The following is an 18,916-nucleotide window of genomic DNA, read 5'->3' on the forward strand; positions in this document are numbered from 1 at the left end:
CATCAAAATCCTGACACGGAATATTTTTTCAATTTTTTCCACATTTTTCCCCATGGGATCCCTTGAAATGAGGTTTTCCCCTGTTTGGCCCAGGGATTTGGCTATATCTTCCCCAATTCTGATCCGATTCTCAAGCGGAGTGTCTTAAACGATTTCTGGAACTATTCCCCGTCATTCTGCATCAAAATCCTGACACGGAATATTTTTTCAATTTTTTCCACATTTTTCCCCATGGGATCCCTTGAAATGAGGTTTTCCCCTGTATGGCCCAGGGATTTGGCTATATCTTCCCCAATTCTGATCCGATCTTCCAGCGGAGTGTCTTAGACGATTTCTGGAACTATTCCCCGTCACTCTGCATCAAAATCCTGACACGGAATATTTTTTCAATTTTTTCCACATTTTTCCCCATGGGATCCCTTGAAATGAGGTTTTCCCCTGTTTGGCCCAGGGATTTGGCTATATCTTCCCCAATTCTGATCCGATCCTTAAGCGGAGTGTCTTAGACGATTTCTGGAACTATTCCCCGTCATTCTGCATCAAAATCCTGACACGGAATATTTTTTCAATTTTTTCCACATTTTTCCCCATGGGATCCCTTGAAATGAGGTTTTCCCCTGTTTGGCCCAGGGATTTGGCTATATCTTCCCCAATTCTCATCCGATCCTCAAGCGGAGTGTCTTAGACGATTTCTGGAACTATTCCCCGTCATTCTGCATCAAAACCCTGAAACGGAATTTTTTTTAAATTTTTTCCACATTTTTCCCCATGGGATCCCTTGAAATGAGGTTTTCCCCTGTTTGGCCCAGGGATTTGGCTATATCTTCCCCAATTCTGATCTGATCCGCAAGCGAAGTGTCTTAGACGATTTCTGGAACTATTCTCAATTTTTCCATTGAATCTATAATTTGTTAAGTATTTTTTATTTAATCTAATTTAACTTAATTAGCATTCCAATATTTGACAAAATATCCTCTTGGCAAAAAAAACGCTCGTCTTATAAGTTAGAATTCAAAGCCCAAGAAATGCATCTGGTTCTCCTGACTCGGTTTCTTCTAGGACTTAGACTAAAACAATTTACAGCCACATCCGCGTCCAGGTCCTCCAGGACGAGGGCTACAACAGGCCCTGCATTTCGTTCATGAACTGCAGATAGGCGTCGTCCTTGGTGGGTGGCTTGCTGTGTCCCTCCGACTGGCCGTGTCCGGAGTCTCCCGACGCATGCTTCGGCCGCGCCGAGCGCCGCTGATCCTCTCGCTTAACCCGCAACGTGGAGGGCACAAAACGGGTCACATCGGCGCTTAGATTCCTGCGAAAAAAATACAAAAATTAATAAAAAGTCTAATATTTAAGGAATAGTTGGATGACCAACCTAATTTGTGGCTTGGCAGTGATGGTGGTCACACCCTTGGCCGAGTCCTTGGGTGGACCCGAGCCTCCACCGCCACCTGGACCACCCACGCCCGGTTTATTGTGGTGCGCCATGCGGGGAGGCAGTCCTGGAGGCGGACCCGGCGGCATGCGGATGCCCATGCGCGGTATCGGTCCCAGATGCGGCGGTCGTGCTCCGGGCGGTGGTCCTGGTGGCATGCGCATACCGAAACCGGTGCCAGAGTGAGGTGGCCGCATGGGCGGCGGGCGGTACATGATGCCCGGTGGTCCGAGATTGTGCAGCGGCGGCATTTGCGGAATCTGGGGAGGAGCCGGCACGGAGGATGCCGGTGGCAAGGGAATTGCCGGCAGTGTGGGTGCAATCGGAGGAGCAGGAGCTGGCTGGATGGGAGCTGCGCTGGCGGACGGTTTGGATGGAGCTGGTTTCGGCGGCGCTTCGGCCATGTCCTCGTCCTCATCCGGATCCTCGTCGTCGTCGTCAGTGTCGCTGCTGCTGCCGGACTTCCTGTCCTTCTCCGGCTCATCGTGCTCGTCGTCCTCATCCTCGTCTTTGTCCGCGTCATCGTCCTCCTCATCCTCATCGTCCGGAGCAGCCAGCTTGCGATGCTTCCGCTTGTGCACGTGCTCCATCTCCTTCATAAAGTCATCTATGTTTTGTGAACTGGGCTCGGAGGCCTCCTTATCCTTGTCCTTGGTCCTCTTCAGCTTGTCGCTGTGCTCCTTCTCCTCCTCCTCGGCCTCGCCATCGTAGTCCGTGTTGCCCTCGGCATCGGAATCCAGCTCGGCCAGGGCGAACAAGTCGGGCGGTGGGCCTGGCGGGACGCCCAGCCAGTCCTCGTCGTCTTTGGATTTCTCTGCTTGCGCTTCGCCGGCATTCAGTTCGCTATTTTTGGCTACACCCGGCGGAGCACCGGGAGCATAGGGAGGCAGTGCCATGGTCATGGGAGGCGGAGGAACACGTATGCCACTGGCACCACCAAAGCTGGCACTGGCTCCCGGTCCAGGCACAGGGGCAGCACCACCCGACGCGGCGGAGCTCACAGGAGCTGGCAGGGGAATTTCATCGACCTGGACGCTCTGGGCGTGCTTGACGCTCTCGTAGTACTGCTGCTTCTTCAGGCGCTTCTTCTCGTACTCCACCTCCTTGCGCTTCAGGTCGGCCCAGTGCTCCGGCTCGTCGTTATGCTGGAGGAGATTGATTTTTTGCCGAGTTCTATGTTTGGAAGGAGATAACAACTTACATATAGTCGCATGACACGGTCGAACGTCTCCTTCAGCTTCTTCCGCTTGTCCCGCAACACCTTCTCATTAAGCGGCGACGGCTGCAGGACATTGTACTCTAAAATACGGAGCAAGTGCATCAGAAATGGACAAACTTATATAGGATGTCGAGTACTTACCCATCTCGTCGATTTTCTCCATCTCTTCGAGTATCTGGGAGGGATCCTTGTTCTTCAGGACAGCTGCCCGGACCATTTGGCGTTGCCTCTTGTTCTTTTTGAGCTCCTTTTTGCGAGCCTCCTTGCCTGGAAGACAGTTTGCATCATTGGGTCAAGTTTTTATTGGAAACCGAAAACAGAGATACTTACGCGCCTGATCCGTGGGATTCATGTATTTCCCACTCTTGGTGGTGTTGATGGAGCGGCGCCCCATTCTGCCGGCTTTATCTTATTGGTGCTATTCAGGAAAATGTATAGCCGGTCCACCCGTGAAGGAAAGTATTTGATTTTTAGCGTGTTGTTTAATACAATTTCGATGTTGAGTGTTGGAAAATGTGAAAGCATCATTTAGTGTTGTACAACATCTGACAGATTATCGCTTATCTAGCCCGAATAAAGTGATAATAAAATAAAAACTAAGTTTAAATGTAATTTTAAAGCATATTCCTGATGAAATTATTAGTTTAAAGACATACTATTTAATCGGTAAAGTTATACAAAAACATACAGTTTCTTAAGTCTATTATGAAATATTATTCATTAAATGTGCCATTTAAACACTGGAATGCACCTTATTTAGTAATCAATTCAATATTTAAATTGTCCATTAAATATCTGTAAGCTTTAAAAGAAAGCCAAACAATCGAATTAGTTTTAAGAAACTCTGGGTTTCAATTTACCCGCTGTGTTATCGAACATGGCCAACATCGATAGGCGATAGGTGGGCTAGAACCATTTTACGATATAAGCAATTACGATATACTGTTGAATGATGCCGCGGCGTGAAGATCGGACTTAGGAATATGGATTGCCAGGACACCAGGGACATTAGCCTCTCGAACATATTCGAGGAGTGCTGCCTGAGCGACAAGGAGAACAGCCAGCATGACCCACCGGTAAGATACCTATTTCCGAATAGTTTCAATCCGCAGACCATTCAACTGGTTCATTTTGTGGCCCGCAGTCGTCTGACGATCTACGGCCGTGCAAAGTGCCCCAAGTGGCACTGGCACTGGCACTCTCAACCGCAACAACAACCACAACAGCAGCAGCAGAACCATCACTGGTCGAGATCTTGGACTGCAACAGTAACGACAGTAGCATCATATGTTTGGTGGACTCGTCCAGTTCATCCTCATCCGCGTCGTCGCCGTTTAGCTTCTTCCAGCCCACCACCTACTACTCCTCCTCGTCCGATGAGGTAGAGGTGGTGGAGAGTACCCAAAATCTGGAGCACATAACCATCGGGGAGACGGATGAGAGTGAGTTCCCAAAAAATCCAAATATATCGATCGAGTTACCTCCGATGTTTACATATTGTCTCCGAACTTGACGCAGGTGTTGACGCACTTCCCACTAGCCCCAGCTCAGCTTCAGCCTCGACTCCCAGCAGTAACAACAGTAACAGTAACAGTACCAGTGGAAGCAGTGGCAGCAACAGGAATATGAATACCTCGCGATCGGCCAAAAAGCGCCGGACACCGGGGGGCGAGGTGTCCGTGGTGCCGGCCAAGAAACGTGAGTAGTACCAGTTACCAGTTACCGGGGTCTAGACTAGTGGTGTCGGCTTTCTCGGCGCCATCACTCCAAATGATATCTAAACAATGGGATGGTGGATGATTCATGTTCCTCCTCAAGAAGCCGGCTAGACTGGCTTATGATCATTATAGCATACCACGATTCTCATCCAAATTATCTATCCTATATGCCTGTTTCCAATCAGATAGCTCAGGCATAGAGGAGTTCATGGCCATTAGAAGACATGACATGAACCTGAAAAGAAATGCTATCCGCGGGGGTATGTAAACAACGACCTTATCAGCTTTCCAGATTTCTCGACGCCACCGATTCCCAGTAGTCTGCTCAACATGATCCTTTTGTTTGTTCTCCCCCCCCCTCCAGAACAACGCGCCGCGTCGGCAGTGGCGCCACCATCCAGCCCCAAAGTGGTGACCCGCAGCGGACGAACCGTCCATGTCCGGATGGATAGGAAGTTTGATTATTCCTCATCGCTGGCCGAGGACGGGGAGGATGAGTCTTTCTCCAATTCTTTGGACAGCGACGACGAGGACTATCAGCTGGACCTTAATCCCGAGAAGCCAAAGTGGGCGTCCCGCAAGCAGCGTCGCCTCATGAGCCACGGCAGCACCAGCAGCAGTGCCAGTGACACAAATAGCTCGAACCTGGAACCGGAGCCAGCCTACATCTATCTGGAGCTGGGACAGCCGGTGGTGTTTGTCCGCGATGAGCCGGAGGACGGCGTAACCCTGGACAACGATCCGGATCTGAAGACCAAGGTGCACAAGTTCCTGGGCCTCATAGCGGCACGTCGTCGCCTCTACAATCCGATCCAGAACTATGACACCGAGGAGGCGGACGAGGAGAAGGCCGGCTCCTCCTCGTGGCAGCGCAGCGTCCTCTTTCAATCCTCCACGCCCGTCAAGGCGCCAGCCACTGCTCCAGCTCCGCCCAGTCGCCTAGTGGCGCCCAGTATTTCAAAGACGACCACCTGGTCGACCCTCAACCTGTCCTACGCCCAGCCACCATCGGTGGAGGAGAAGCAGGCCAAATACTACGGGGATCTGGTGCTGAACGCCAATGCCAGTTACATGGAGTCTGACACGCCGGACATCATCAAGGAGCCGATCGATCTCGCCGGTCTACCACCCGAGAAGGTACGCAACCAGATCTGTCGCCGGCACAAGTCCAACATCGCCTGCCTGGAGACCAATCCGCTCTTCTACAGATTCGTAGAGTCTCTGAACCGTAAGTGATCCTGGAGTAGTACCTGGAGTGTCTGGAGACTCATTCTAATCCCTTTCCAGCTGCTATACCGAGTAATATGTGCCATCCGTTGGCGTTGAAATACCGCGACTTCCAGAACTGCAAGACCGACGTGGCCAAGGTCGTATTCAATGTCTTCAATCACGGCATCTTCCACTGCGGTCTGGAGCCGACCATGATATGGAAGCGGGTCATGCCGCAGCCCTGCATCTGTGAGATGGTCATCTCGTCCACGGGCCAGCGGACGGCCCGGATTCTGTTGTGGGAACAGATCACCCAGCCGGGCATGCTCATCAAGCCGCTGCTCCACGAGATGTGCCATGCGGCGGCGTTTATGTACAACCGGGAAGCCGGACACGGCGACAACTGCCGGAGATGGTTAGATATTATTGCTTAATTTCGCCTGCCACTCTCCGCCTAATTAAGTATAATATCTTCCACAGGGCCTACCAGGCCAGGCACCTCATGCCGGAGGTGCCCACCATCGATGACTGCGAGCCGGACGTCAAGTACGTGTGTACGATGTGTGTGCGCTGTTCCTACGGGCGGATTCGTTTCCAGCCGGATATCATCGGCCAGTTGCGATGTCATTACTGCCAGTTCGAGGTGACCGTGGAGCCATGGAGTACGGCGGATATGTATCGGGGCACCCGGCCGGATCCGGCGATGACTCCGTTCAAGGTGTTCATCCGGGAGAACTACCAGAAGACCGGAGAGGCCGAGATGGTGCACAGTGCCAGGATGCGGCTGCTCAACGAGCAGTACAAGCGACTGAAGCCGGGGGCTACTGAGCGGATGGATGTTTCGTGTTCTTGACTTTCCTCGTTTCTAGTTTCTATTTTTTAACGTTTAGCTTTAAGCGTATTTTTTTTTAACGCCATTTATTTTTATTTCAAACGTTACTTGCACGGGTTATTATATTTTTTTGATAGTCCTAAAAAAAAAGGACGATTTAAGGACGAAACTAGAAGAACTAATCTGTGCTGTGCTATTAAATAGTTTCTCTTTTTTTTTTATCTCGCTCTTAAAAATCAAAATTTAAGTTTAAACTTTAAAATTATTGGAATATTTGTGAAATAATTAAATTCAAGCTCTTTTTCGCTTCATCATAGTTTAAAAAAAAATATCAAAATTTAAGTTTAAAGTTTTATAGTCCTAAACTGCACGCAATCTATATATTTTGTATATTTAAAATTAACATTAATGTGACGATTTAAATGAAAAGTTATGGAATATTTATTTGAAATAAACTCTGCTGTGTTATAAAATAAATAAATGGACTCCGTATCCTTCCTTCCTTCGCATCCTTCGCTCTATAATTGTCCCAAAAGAATCTCTAGAATCTGTACAGGTTTCTCAAAAATGTCTCTAGTTTATAAATAAATTGAATTATTCAACAATTATCCGTCCAGAAGCTGGGGCTGGGGCTGGGGCTGGGCAGTGGAGCTAATCATCCCATCATGCCCTTGCTCCGCTTGAAGGCTGCTCCGGCCTTCCGGTTGTGGTTGGCTCGCGAGGATTTGTGGGCCTCCTTCTGGCCGCGATTGCGTTGTGTCTGCTGCGATTGTCCTTGTCCCTTGGGTGCTCCCACAACAGAGGCACCAGATGATCCTCCTCCTCCTCCTCCTCCTCCACCGCCACCACCACCTCCTCCTCCTCCTCCTCCACCTCCTCTATTCCCATACTTCGCCATCAAACGCTGCTGATAGCGAGCTCTTGTGATCTCTGGATTCTCACAGAAATCGATGGGATTCCGTTTGGCTGGCTCTCCATCCGACTCGCTGCCGGAGCTCTCCTCATCATCCTCCGCCACGTCCTGCGGCTCGTAGGCCGAGCTGGCAGCCGCCTGGATACGGGCACGGAGCAGGCTCACCGGCGGAGCCTGGCCATCGTTCAGAGCCTCATAACTGTCATCGTACTCGTCGTCGTATTCGCCATTCTCCAGCGGACTCTCCTCCACCAGAGCGTACTGCTGATAGCGATCCTTCAGCTGCTCCAGGTCCCGTTTGTCGTCCAGCAACTGCTCCGCGTTGCGCGGCGCTCCCGGGAATCCCTTGCCCAGCTTTATGATGCACTCGGGCTTGTCCTGGGTCAGGACATCGTAGCGATCGCCGTCGTGTACGTTGTAGTGCCGGACGCCGGTCTGACGCTGCAGCTTGTCCTGCGGATCGGGCGGCACATACAACTCCTGCCGGTCCACCTGGGCCAGATCGGGCGGCAGATTATCGTCCAGAATGGCGGCAATAGCCTGCTCGCTGTTCTCGTACCGGACGAGCAGTCGCCGGATGAAGCCCGTTCCCAGATCGGGCAGGACATCCAGCACAGCCGTCACCTCCACATCCAGATCCCTGGTGGCTCCACTACCGTTCACAGCCGCAGGATCGGACAGTGGGGAGGCGCGTGAGGTTTCCTCTTCCTCCTCCTCCTCGTCGTCCTCGGTGTCCGGATTACTGAGCAGCTCCTCCGCCATGATGCCGTTGGTGCAACTGCTGAGGGCCGACTGGTAGCCGGAAATCACAAAGTCGATCTTGTAGTCTTTTCTGAAAGTTAAAAAAAAATCATTTAAAATTAATGAAATTATAATTATTTTTTAATTTTTTAAAACTCACACTTTAGGGCACTTTCGAAGGAGCTGGTCGATGTCGTTCTCCACGGGAAACTGGCGCTGATAGTCCACCACAAAGGTCTGGGCGGCCAGGCTCTCCTGGAGCACCTCCACCAGCTGCTGGCCCCGTCCCTCCTCCAACTGGATGCTGATGACGCGCCGGGCCACGAGAAGGAACTGCTGGCGGGTCTCGTTCAGCCAGCGGAGCGAGTTCGCCTGGGGATTTATCATGTTGATGTTCCGGTACAGCATGGGAACAGTCAGGTCGTAGAAATTGGCAATGCTGCGAAGGAGAGGGAGACGGAAAATAGGTTACTGGGCGATAAGATAGCCTGGGAAGTCACCCTCACCTCGGCACCAGTCGCAGCTCTTCCAGAATCTCCACCAGCTCTGGTCGCAGTAGCAACAGCAGGTGCAGGGTGTAGGCACAGTCCATGGCGAAGAGCACCACATCGTCGTAGGGCGTCTCCAATTCGGCATCTAATGGTGCTCCGCCGCCGGCACCCTCATAGCCCTCGTTCTCCACCTGGATCTGCATGCTGAGGAAGGCGTTCTCGTAAAAGGCCAACGCCTCCTTCATGTCCTTGGCGTAATCCGGCTGCAGGCGCAGCACGCTCTCGATGATATCGCGCAGCAGATCGATATTAGAGGGCTCTGCATCGCCCACGGCGACTATCAGATCGAAGAGCATGGGCAGTGAGATAAGATAGTTCGTGTAAAGCAAACTACCGTGCTGCTTGGGGCTTATCCACTCGGTATCCGATTCCTGGGAGGTGCACAGACGCATAACTAGGCGCACCACAAGGTCCAGCAGCTGGCCATACAGCTCGATAGCCTCTTGGGTTGCCTTGTCTGGGTCGGTATCTTGCTGGATGTAGTAGGGATTGGCACGTTGCAGGAATGTGACGATGGCCGCCATGGAGGACTCCTCGTACACCATGTACGACCAGAATCTGGAGAAGAGCGAGATGTGAAATAGGTCGCAGATGTGCTCTGGCGATGTACCCACTCATGTTGCCTCAGGCCCAATAGGAACTCGAAGTCTTGTTGACAGTTTTTCGCCGCAAATGTCCACTCCTCCAGAGCGGCTCCGGTTTTCAGGCGTCCGTAGGACTTCATTAGGCATATGTAGGTTCCAAAAGGCTTATCGCGTCGCACCCAGTGCTCGTTCTGCAACAAAATCTGGTTAGTCAGGAACGGTGGTAGTAGCCTGAGACACTTACCAACGCCGGAATATGCTTCCGGACACCATCCTGGCCTGAAAGCGTGAACTTCAGCTCGTCCAGTGGCAGTTTCTGTGGATTGCAGTTGTTGTTGCTGGTGTCGTTGTCCAGCATGATTTCCAAATGGTCCTAAAGGTAGTTATATTTACTTAGAGATCTAGTTTGTTTCCAATTTGTGGGAATTTCATGCGAATGTTAAAATAAAAACACAACAACAATGTAATGCATGGCGTACGGCCAACTTGGCAAGGTGGCGCCACCAATCTGTGACGTCACAACTTTTCCAATTCATTTAAATGTGATTTTTGTATGTTTTTTCTATTGAAATTTGTTTTAAAAATGTTGAATTTTATTTTTTTTATTACAAGAAACATTATTTGTTAGATTATTATTCGATTATGGAGTTTGAAACATTTTTAAAAGAATTATTTGATGTAAAAATGTAAGGCCCTTAACTAACTATTGCTAACTATTTACCTAAGTATTTTAAGTAACTATTTTAGATATAATTTAATTAAGATTTTCTTTAATTAATCTTTAATTCATTTTTAGTCACCTTATTTGGCGGGCGCCACAATCTAGCGGTAAAAAGCTAATAAGAATTTAAGTTCAACGATCTGGCAGCACTGTCCAATCTCAAATTTCAAATATTAAGTGGGTTTTTTTTCTTATAGACAGACGCTTAAGAGATCGCTCTATTCTAATCCCAATGATCCCCAGAAAAGGGTAAGTGAAAGGTGAAACAACTCTCCACAGCCTATACTTCACAAATTAAATAAAGTTTTTAATTTGTTTACTTCACGATTTTTTTAATTGTCAAGTAAGTTTCACGATCGCCAGTCCAGAATTTTGTCACAAAAAAGCCATAAAATGGAACAAAATGGTGGTCGCTTGAAGAAATCAGATCCTTCCACGCCCGTACCTAGTTTCCAGACGATCTACAATGACCTGGTCTTCACCTATGCAAGCCCGCGGGGTGATCATGCTGCCATGGACTTTATGGGATCGACGGTTCGGTCGGCGATGGGGAGATCGGAGCAGGAGGACTATGGATACCGAGTCGTTTTGATTTGTCAGCAGAATTCCGAGGCGTGGCCCCTCAAAACGGAGCTGGAGAAGCGTAATGTGAGCTGTCTGCAGATCAGTGAGGATCAGTTGGAGATGCAGTTGCTGTTGTGGTCGGAAGGAGTGAGTTATAATGGGGATAGGAACTATAGTTCCTTAGTATTTTTAATTAATTTTATCGATTAATAATTAAGAAAATTTTGTTAATCATTTTATTTTAGTTTAAGATAGTTTTTATTAATTTATAAAACATATTCCTTGATTTTTAATGTGAGATTTAATTTGTAAAAAATATGTTCAAAGAAAGAGATTATTTTTGAATTTTTTTCACAACCGATAAACTTTGTAATTTTTAAGATTTATTGAATTTCCTTAATTAAACCTTTAAATTACTAAATATTATTTCGGAAAACCGTTTTCCAATTCCAGTACATCCAACAACCCCTCATAATCTGCGACAATATGCTTTCGCGCCTTCAGAATTTTCAAATAAATTTGGTGATAAACGTCTCCCTGCCGCCCCTAAAAGTCTTCAATGAACGAATTCGGATTCTCAGGAAGATTAAAACCAAAATGGACATTATAATCCTAACACCGAGAGATGGAAAGTTAAGTTTTGGGAAAAAATCGGAGAACCGGCAGCAGGTCGATAACGGTTGCTGGAGAACCCGAACTGGGAATGGGAACCCTGGACTAACAGGAGGGCAAACTGTAACAGGATCCATTGCAGAGGACAGGTCACATGAGACTCTTTCCACAGACGGGAAGTCAAAGGGAAGTGGAACTTTCTTTTCACCCCAAACCTCGACCGAGACACATCGTGGTAAGTAGGTCCTGGACCATAATCCCAAATTTTTTTTTTCCCCTTCTAGAAGCTACCATATTCTTTCGTTCGGCAGAGACCAGGAGAGACCATCAAAATAATAAAGACAGAAAGCTCCAACACCAATTAAAGCTGAAGAAAATGAATTCGAACAGTGAGGAAGTGAACGTTCTGGAAGATGGTGCCAACGGCATGGAAGACTTGAATCGAAATGGCAATGAAGCTTCGGATGGTGGAAGGAAACCCGAATTTAAATTAAATATCAAGAAGGAAATAGATTATATTAATCAGTTTGTTCGCGAGGAACTGAAGGAAGTGGTCTTCAAGAGGTTATTCGATTGCTTCAGTAGCTCGGAGCCATTCGTTCTGGAGCAGGAGATTCTGAACGCACTGGAGGCCAGAAGGGCCGAGGCTGAGGAGAAGAAGCGGACACTCGAGAAGAATCCCTACGCCGACTCGGAGAAGATGAAAATGGTGGCCCAGGTGGCAGGCATGGACTGGTCCAAGGCCATCAACTCGTACGACTATGAAGTGGAGGGCAAAGAAATAGAGGATCCTCGTGATTTCCTGATTGATTCGCCGCCAGTTTATGAAGATGAGATCGAGGTGAGGGACTTAGGAGAGTTTATGTCCTTTGGAGAGGAGAAGAAGCCATCCACCGACTCGGAGAAGATGAATATGGTGGGCGAGGATTCGGGATCAGGCCAGGATTGGGCCATTGAAGAAGAGGTCAAGGACCCAAAGGCCAATCGTCGTTACTGGATTGATTCGCCAGATCCGGAGAACCAGGTCAAGTCCAAGGAGAACCAGGAACCATGCGACCAGTGGGACGATAAGGACCAATCCAAGGACAGAGAGACCAATGGGAGTCCCTTGACTGCTCCACCAGCTTCTGAAAATCAGCCCGAGGAACTGTCGCTGGACGCGAATCTCCTAATGGCCAGCGAGAAGAAGAAGGCCCTCCAGAAGACGCCGGAAGTGTGCCAGAAGCCGGGCAACGACTGGACCAACACCATGAATCTCTACGACGACGAGGACCAGGCCAGGGATAGGGAGAGCCGTAATCGTTACCTGATCGATCCACCAGTCTCCAACTTGCTCCTCGATAACTGGCCCCTGGCGCAGATGCGTCTGCAGCAGTTCCGCGAGAGAAACGACATCGACGAAGAGCCGACCATGTCTGATGGAGTGTTCAGTCGGGATGTCCTGAAGTTCGGGTCGAATATGCAGATGGGATGTCCCCAGAAACGTAGGATCTACGAGCTGAAGAAGAAGGAGCCCACGCTGGAGTTTCCTCTTCCCCAGAACGTGGCAGCGAAACCCGAACAGGAGCTCAAGACTCTGAGCTATGTGGAGGGTCTCCTTCGCGACCCCGAGGAATTCCAAGACATCGAACCGGATGCCAAAATGATGAACTATCTGGAGGGCATGGAGCGGGAAGCTAAAGAATCGGAGAAGACGGAGCCGCAGGCCAAAGAATTTGAAAAAAATGGACCACCCTCCAAGATGTTGAGCTTCGCGGACTTGGACCCGGAGGAGCTCCGAAAGAGGGAGGAGGAGGCCAAGACTCTGAGTAAACTAGAGACCTTAAGTGAGTGGGAAGAATTCTTCAAGGCCAAAGAAGCGAAGGAGGGGGAAAAAAAGTCCACAATATTGAACTTCGCTGAGGGCATGTTCCGGGACATGGAGGTACTCCGAAAGATGGAGCAGGAGGAGGCAGCTAGGAAGGATTCGGAGAGCAAGAAACCTGAAGCCGATGAAATGAAAAAGACGAAACCAAAGAGGCCGATTCCGCCGTCGCCTAAAGTGCCAGAGAGTGGCGGTCAGGACGAGGACGCCGACGATGGTGCGATGGACAAGGAGACCTGTCCCAAGGACGACTACTCGTACAATATGTATGGAATCTTTGCAATGGCGGGCTCGAAACTGACGCCCTGCTACGAAATCAACGACATCCACGGCTTCAGCACCGAGATCCGGGAGGCGATGCGCCACCACATCATTGGACCCAATCGTGCCTATGGAATGCAGCGATACTCCTGGCCGCACATCGCCGCCGGCAAGTCCCTGATCGTGGTCGGGCACGAGCTGACCGGGAAGACGCTCTGCTTCCTGCCGCAGGTCTGTAACGTGGCCCTGGCGGAGATGGACCGCCGGCCGGAGGGCGATCAGGGCCCCACGGGCATCATCATCTGTCACAGTCAGTCGAGCGGGAGGCAGATCGCCGCCTGGATCGACCAATTGATGGCCGGATGTGCGAAGAGGAAGCGGCTGAACTATGAAATGCTGGTGACCCTTTGGGAGCGTGGGAATGTGGCAAGTGCCGCCTACTCTCTGAGTCACACGGTGGGCATTCTCCTGACCACCGCCGATATGATGCTCCAGCTGAAGGAGTACCATAGCTCGGCGGCACCCATCCTACAGGCCAGGACCGTCAAGTGCGTGGCGTTGGATAACTTTGGGGAGCTGGTCCGCCTCCAGCCGGTGACCACGGTGAAGCTCATTAATTGGTTCGCCCTGAACTACAATTTCAATGGGAATCGGAAGAATCCCTGCCAGCTGTTCGCCACTGGTCGGCTGTGGGACGAGCAAATGCATCCGAATATCCTGCATCATGTGGCCAACACTCTCATCGTCTTCGAGGACGCACTGGAGGCGACTGTCTTCAAGGATGTCAACGTGGAGATGGTGGAGGTGCCGGAGAATGCCGCCAGCGATAACTTTCTGGTGGAGATGCTCACCGACATTGATCTTTTGACTTACCGGACGGTGGTGGTGTGCCAGACCCAGTCGGAAGCGGTCCATCTCCGGCAGGAGATGGGAAAGGCGAAGATCAACGCCCTGGCATGCTATCAGGAGTCCACGGGCATGCCGCTGGTGGCCCAATGGCGGGGCTGCCAGGACTGCAGTGTCCTCATCGTCACCGACGACATCCTGCCCAAGGTTAGGAGCGGAGCTGTGGACATCCTCATCCACTACAATGCCGCCACCACCTGGTCCAGGTTCAAGAACCGCTTCAGCCTCTTCTTCGACAGCTATGTGGCGAAGAGGGATCCCCCGGGCAAGGCGTTCGTCCTGGTCCGCCGCTCGGAGACCGACTACATCTGGCTGATGTGCGACTTCATGCTGAAGCACCACTATGTTCGTCCCACTGGGTGGATTCAAGTCCTCTTCGAGCACCGGCTGAAGATGGAGAAGGAGAATGGGTATCTGGTGGGTGTGCCGCTCTGCCGCCAGGTGACCTGTTTCGGGGACTGTTTCCGGCGCAAGTGTCGCTATCGTCACACCCGCTGGATCGGAGAGAAGTCCATCGTTCCCGACATAGACATCGAGGAGGGAGATGCCATCCGTTTCCAGGTCCTCACTGTGAGTAGTGATTTCTTCTGTTTCTTTTTCATTTGATATTTAAATTACCCTTTTCTTTCAGTGTAATAGCCCCGCCAACATGGCCATCCGGCTGAGCGACAAACACCCTGTCACCGCCCACTTCCTCCGCACTCCGATGACCAAGCTGAGCAAGGATCTGCAGCTCTACTACGAGGAGGAGAAGCACCGCGAAAAGCACCTCAATCCCAAGAGCGGCGACGTCGTTGTCGTCAAGAATATGGGTCGTTATGAGCGTGTTCTGATCACCAGCATCGATGCCAATGGCAAGAAGATTGAGGTGCGCCTCATGGACTCGGGCATCGAGCATCTCACCTACAATCCCAGCCAGCTCTATGTCTGTAAGCCGGACTTTAAGGTGAGTTTCTGGAGATTCTTCTTGAAGATTTGTATTTTAAAGAGAAGTAATCATCCTCACCCCGTTTAGAGTGAACCGCACGAGGCTATTGAGCTGCGGATCATCGGCTTGGGGCCGCACAGCATGGAGCGCATCTGGTCGGATGACTTGCGCCAGGTGATCCGGAACAAGTACTTCACCCGGCAGCAGGGCAAGCGCGAGCGTCTCTTCACCGCCAAGGTCCAGTTCGTCCTCAATGGCACCATTTTTGTGCCCAACATCCTAGACGATGAGGGCAAGGATCTGTGTACCTTCATTCGTCGCCGGTTCCAGGTCTACGAGGATCCCAAAGGACTCCAGAAGCTCCAGAATCTCATCGACAACAGCGTCCAGTGCCCTCTTGACACCTAATTTGCTCTTTTTTTCTCAATTTTTTTTATAGTTTTGGGTTACTTTTTTTCAAAACTATAGTTTTTTTTTTTTAACCACAATTAATCAATTTTTTTTTTAAATTGTGATCCCTTAAATATTTATTTTAAAAAGAAACCATGGCTCTACATTTTCTTCTCAACTTCTCGTGGTCTTCCCAGAGACCTTATTTCCTGATTCTGATATTCCTTTTGGTTTTTAGTTTCCTTTTTTTTTTAAATATCCCCTTAAATAATTATTTCAAAAATCAATGGGTTGTTAAATTTTTTAAATTATAACCAAGGGATCACATTTTCTTCTCAACTTCTCGTGGTTCTGTGGTCTCTTTTTAATTAATTATGCTTCTTAATGACGATTTTTAAATACAATCCTTAATAAATTGTGATTCGAAAAAGAGGTTTTTTAAAATAAATCAAATAAAATTATTAATCTTTAATCTGTATTGTTTTTAAAATGGCTTTTTTTAAGCTCTTATATCCTCAATTGTTGGAACTATTGTTCTGAAATATTATTTTTTACCTCATTTTATAAAAAAAATGCATTTTTTAAATATTAAATAAAAATATATCCTAATTTTTGTGCCTTATTAGGCTTAACAATTTTAAATATGAAATATATATACTCTTTTTACAATGTTTTTTGACAATTTAATTTTAAAATAAAATATTTTAAAGAAATCTTGCTTTTTTTAAGAACTTTGTTTTATTTTTTTTAGGGAATAATGATTGATTATTATTAATTAATAATATAAGAAAGAAAACACTATTAAATTGAAAAATAAAAAAAAAGGAATGAATATTATATTTTTTAAAGATTTTTAGTTTAAATTTAGCAAATAAAAACAAAAAATTAAAAAAAAAACATTCTTTTCAATTTAATATTTTCAAAATGTGATTAAAAATATATTACTATTAATATTTATAAGAAACCCCCTCTATATATTAATCGTATCACTAACTAGGCCCCATGGACTTGGGACTCTCGTAACTCCCATACCTAGGACTATCCGGGAAACCGTTATTCCCCCACTATGTGTGTGTGTCTGTAACAGTTGTGCGGTTGAGTTTTTTGTGTTTCTGAAGCTAGTGATGTCCATTTTCCAGAATTTTGTCATGCCACTGCCCGACGAGGTGAGCCCGGAAGTCCTCCACACATCCCGATCCTCCAGAAATCATAAATATTCCTTTCCAGGGCAAGTGCCACATTTGCAAGAGAGTCTTCTGCTGCGGCAAGTGCCGTCAGAAGCATCAGTTCAACACCCACGCCATTGCTGTGCGGGAATCGTTAGCTCTCCCAGCGAGCAACTCCTCCGGGGAATCCTCCTCCACCTCCTCATCATCCACATCCTCCACTTCATCCTACTCCGCTGGTGGCATCATCGAGCATCGTCTGGAAATGGAGCCGGGGGTGACCACCATCTATGTATTTTGTCCGATTTGCGAGCGGCGGCCACTGCTGCTCCGCGAGGAGATGCACGGCGAGCTGCTGGCCCACATCGAGGCCTGCCACCTGCCGTTGCGGTGCCGGAAATGCCAGCGCAACTACACCCGGATCGACGATCTGCGGGAGTTTAGCAAATGTGCCGATCAGCAACAGGATTGCTCCGGTTCTAGTGACCTCACCTGCGACACAGAAGCCTCCAAGATCACCGTGAAGAAGGCGCCGGCCGTCGTCGTTAGCACCACCATGTCCACCCAGACCTCGCCGGCCGTGACGCCCATATCCCTCTTCAATATGCGCTGGAAGGCCAAGCGAAGCATCACCCACGAGGAGTACATCAGCGACAGTGTCTCCTCCATCCGGAATCTCTCCTCGATCAGCAACAGTTCCATTCGCCGATCCATCGGCCAAATGGGTGGAATTTCCGATAAGGGTAAAGTGATCCGTACCACGTCCACGCCGCTCCAGGTGGAGTCCATGTTTGCCAAGCCCAAGGAGCCCATAACCTTCAATGCCTCCGGCGGGGGCTATGTCTCGAGCATATATCACGAAGAGCCCAGTCCAGCGATCGAGACTAATCCCCACCAGCATCAGCACCATCAGCAGCAGCAGCAGCAACAGCCCCTGCAGCAGAGGGCCTGGAAGATGGGGGCGCGGAGCAAGATGAGTGCCGTGACTCCGCTGCGCCAGGTCATGTCGAAGAGCATCCAGAAGGCGTTCGTGGAGCACGGCGGAATGCTGGGGCAGCGCAGGGTGCGTCTGGACCTCAGCGAATCCAATAATTACTCAACCAGCGAACAGGTGGGAGGAGCAGGACCAGGCGCAGGGCTGGGAGCAGGATCTGCTGCATCCTCCGCCTTGGACTTGCGCCTCTCTCCAGCCATGCGACGCACCCAGAGCGAATCCAGCGCCACGGCGATGCAGATCTCGTCCAATTCGTCACAGTCCTCGCAGGCCCAACAGCACACCAGGCAGATCCTGCTCTCGGCCCAGAAAACGACCACCGAGTCCATCATCATCACCCGGGAGAGCTCCTCCACGGTCTATAACTCCTGCGAGAGCGTGGAGATCATCCGTTCCACCTCCCAGTCGGCCGAAGTGCATGTGCCACATGGAACACCCATTCGTGTGTCGACGGGAACTGGAATAAACAAGAAACAGATCAAATTTGAGACACCAGGGCCGAAGGATAACAAAGAGAACGAGGAGGAGAGCAGGGAAGACTTCTATACCCCAAATCCGGGAACGCCACCAGAGCGTCCAGAGCGGCGGCGCCAGGCGATTGTGCCGCGGCAGCTGAGCGGCGAGTTTTCGCCCAAGAAGGAGACAGAGGCCAAGAAAGACCGTGGCCAGGTTGTGGCCAGACCCAAGCCGCGTCCTCCGTTGCGGGAGTGTCGTCAGGTGAAGGCCTTTAGCGGCGTCCAGGATATGGCCGTAGAGCCCGAGGACGACGAGGATGAGATCTTCCTGCCCACCAATGCGTCCACGCGGAATGAAAAGAAACAGGAGCCGGGAACCGGTAGTATTTGGTCCCGGATGAGCTCCATGATCCGGCTGCCGGCCAGCCTGCGCGGCGAGAAGGATGCCAACAAGGAGAACGCTGGTGGTTCCCTCATCCGGCGCTGTGCCTCCATTGCTGGATCCCTGGTGCGTCCATCACGCGGCGATTCCACCGACAAGGAGGAGGATGTTCAGAGTCTGAAGCGGAAGCGCACCCAAACGCTGGATAATCAGTACTGCAGTCCACTGTCGCCGTCCAGTTCCTGCAAGCGCTATCGCATCCGGCCCCGGGAACCCATAGAGCGCATGCGCAACAACTAGATTTTAGCTTTTTAAGTGTATTTTGTGATTTTTTCAATAAATTCTTTGTTGTCTGGAAGATGCCGTTATTCGACAGAGTTGCCACCTAGGCGGAAAAAATGTTACTCGGAGAAAGTTTACTCTACACTTAAGAAAAATAGCAGCAAGTTGTTGATAATGAATAATTTTTTTTAG

The 18,916-nt window shown here is 49.6% G+C and overlaps 5 protein-coding genes across 7 annotated transcripts; 3 read left to right on the forward strand and 2 right to left on the reverse strand.

The window, feature by feature from the left end:
- Nucleotides 1-890: 890 nt before the first annotated feature.
- Nucleotides 891-3,205, reverse strand: LOC6505147 (WW domain-binding protein 11). Its single transcript, XM_001965402.3, has 5 exons — nt 2,982-3,205; nt 2,793-2,918; nt 2,634-2,731; nt 1,373-2,577; nt 891-1,309 (listed from the first exon to the last, which is right to left on the reverse strand). Exons 1-5 carry the CDS (start codon nt 3,043-3,045, stop codon nt 1,117-1,119), a joined length of 1,686 nt encoding a protein of 561 aa, XP_001965438.1. The 5' UTR covers nt 3,046-3,205; the 3' UTR covers nt 891-1,116.
- Nucleotides 3,206-3,555: 350 nt separating this feature from the next.
- On the forward strand, nt 3,556-6,839 carry LOC6505111 (serine-rich adhesin for platelets). Of its 3 annotated transcripts, XM_001965401.4 has the most exons (7): nt 3,556-3,727; nt 3,796-4,093; nt 4,170-4,349; nt 4,555-4,629; nt 4,734-5,597; nt 5,657-5,993; nt 6,059-6,839. In XM_001965401.4, the coding sequence occupies exons 1-7, from the start codon at nt 3,635-3,637 to the stop codon at nt 6,429-6,431; spliced, it is 2,220 nt and encodes a 739-aa protein (XP_001965437.1). In that variant the 5' UTR covers nt 3,556-3,634; the 3' UTR covers nt 6,432-6,839. The 3 variants fall into 3 exon arrangements, with proteins under 3 accessions (XP_001965437.1, XP_014760299.1, XP_014760298.1); XM_014904813.3 differs by lacking the exon at nt 4,555-4,629; XM_014904812.3 differs by lacking the exons at nt 3,556-3,727; nt 3,796-4,093 and having other exon boundaries at nt 4,275-4,349; nt 4,559-4,629.
- Nucleotides 6,840-6,961: 122 nt separating this feature from the next.
- Nucleotides 6,962-9,703, reverse strand: LOC6505146 (activating signal cointegrator 1 complex subunit 2). The gene is made up of 5 exons (XM_001965400.4): nt 9,444-9,703; nt 9,230-9,390; nt 8,571-9,173; nt 8,225-8,503; nt 6,962-8,155 (listed from the first exon to the last, which is right to left on the reverse strand). Exons 1-5 carry the CDS (start codon nt 9,555-9,557, stop codon nt 7,066-7,068), a joined length of 2,247 nt encoding a protein of 748 aa, XP_001965436.2. The 5' UTR covers nt 9,558-9,703; the 3' UTR covers nt 6,962-7,065.
- A 383-nt stretch (nt 9,704-10,086) lies between these two features.
- Nucleotides 10,087-15,875, forward strand: LOC6505112. The gene is made up of 6 exons (XM_001965399.4): nt 10,087-10,169; nt 10,265-10,631; nt 10,938-11,331; nt 11,408-14,697; nt 14,759-15,073; nt 15,143-15,875. The coding sequence occupies exons 1-6, from the start codon at nt 10,153-10,155 to the stop codon at nt 15,461-15,463; spliced, it is 4,704 nt and encodes a 1,567-aa protein (XP_001965435.2). The 5' UTR covers nt 10,087-10,152; the 3' UTR covers nt 15,464-15,875.
- Nucleotides 15,876-16,469: 594 nt separating this feature from the next.
- LOC6505114 (mitosis initiation protein fs(1)Ya) lies at nt 16,470-18,800 on the forward strand. The gene is made up of 2 exons (XM_001965398.4): nt 16,470-16,611; nt 16,673-18,800. Exons 1-2 carry the CDS (start codon nt 16,570-16,572, stop codon nt 18,740-18,742), a joined length of 2,112 nt encoding a protein of 703 aa, XP_001965434.1. The 5' UTR covers nt 16,470-16,569; the 3' UTR covers nt 18,743-18,800.
- The last annotated feature ends 116 nt before the right edge of the window (nt 18,801-18,916 follow it).

This window comes from Drosophila ananassae, chromosome XR (genome assembly GCF_017639315.1).
Source record: "Drosophila ananassae strain 14024-0371.13 chromosome XR, ASM1763931v2, whole genome shotgun sequence".
In the NCBI taxonomy this organism is placed as follows: Eukaryota; Metazoa; Arthropoda; class Insecta; order Diptera; family Drosophilidae; genus Drosophila; species Drosophila ananassae.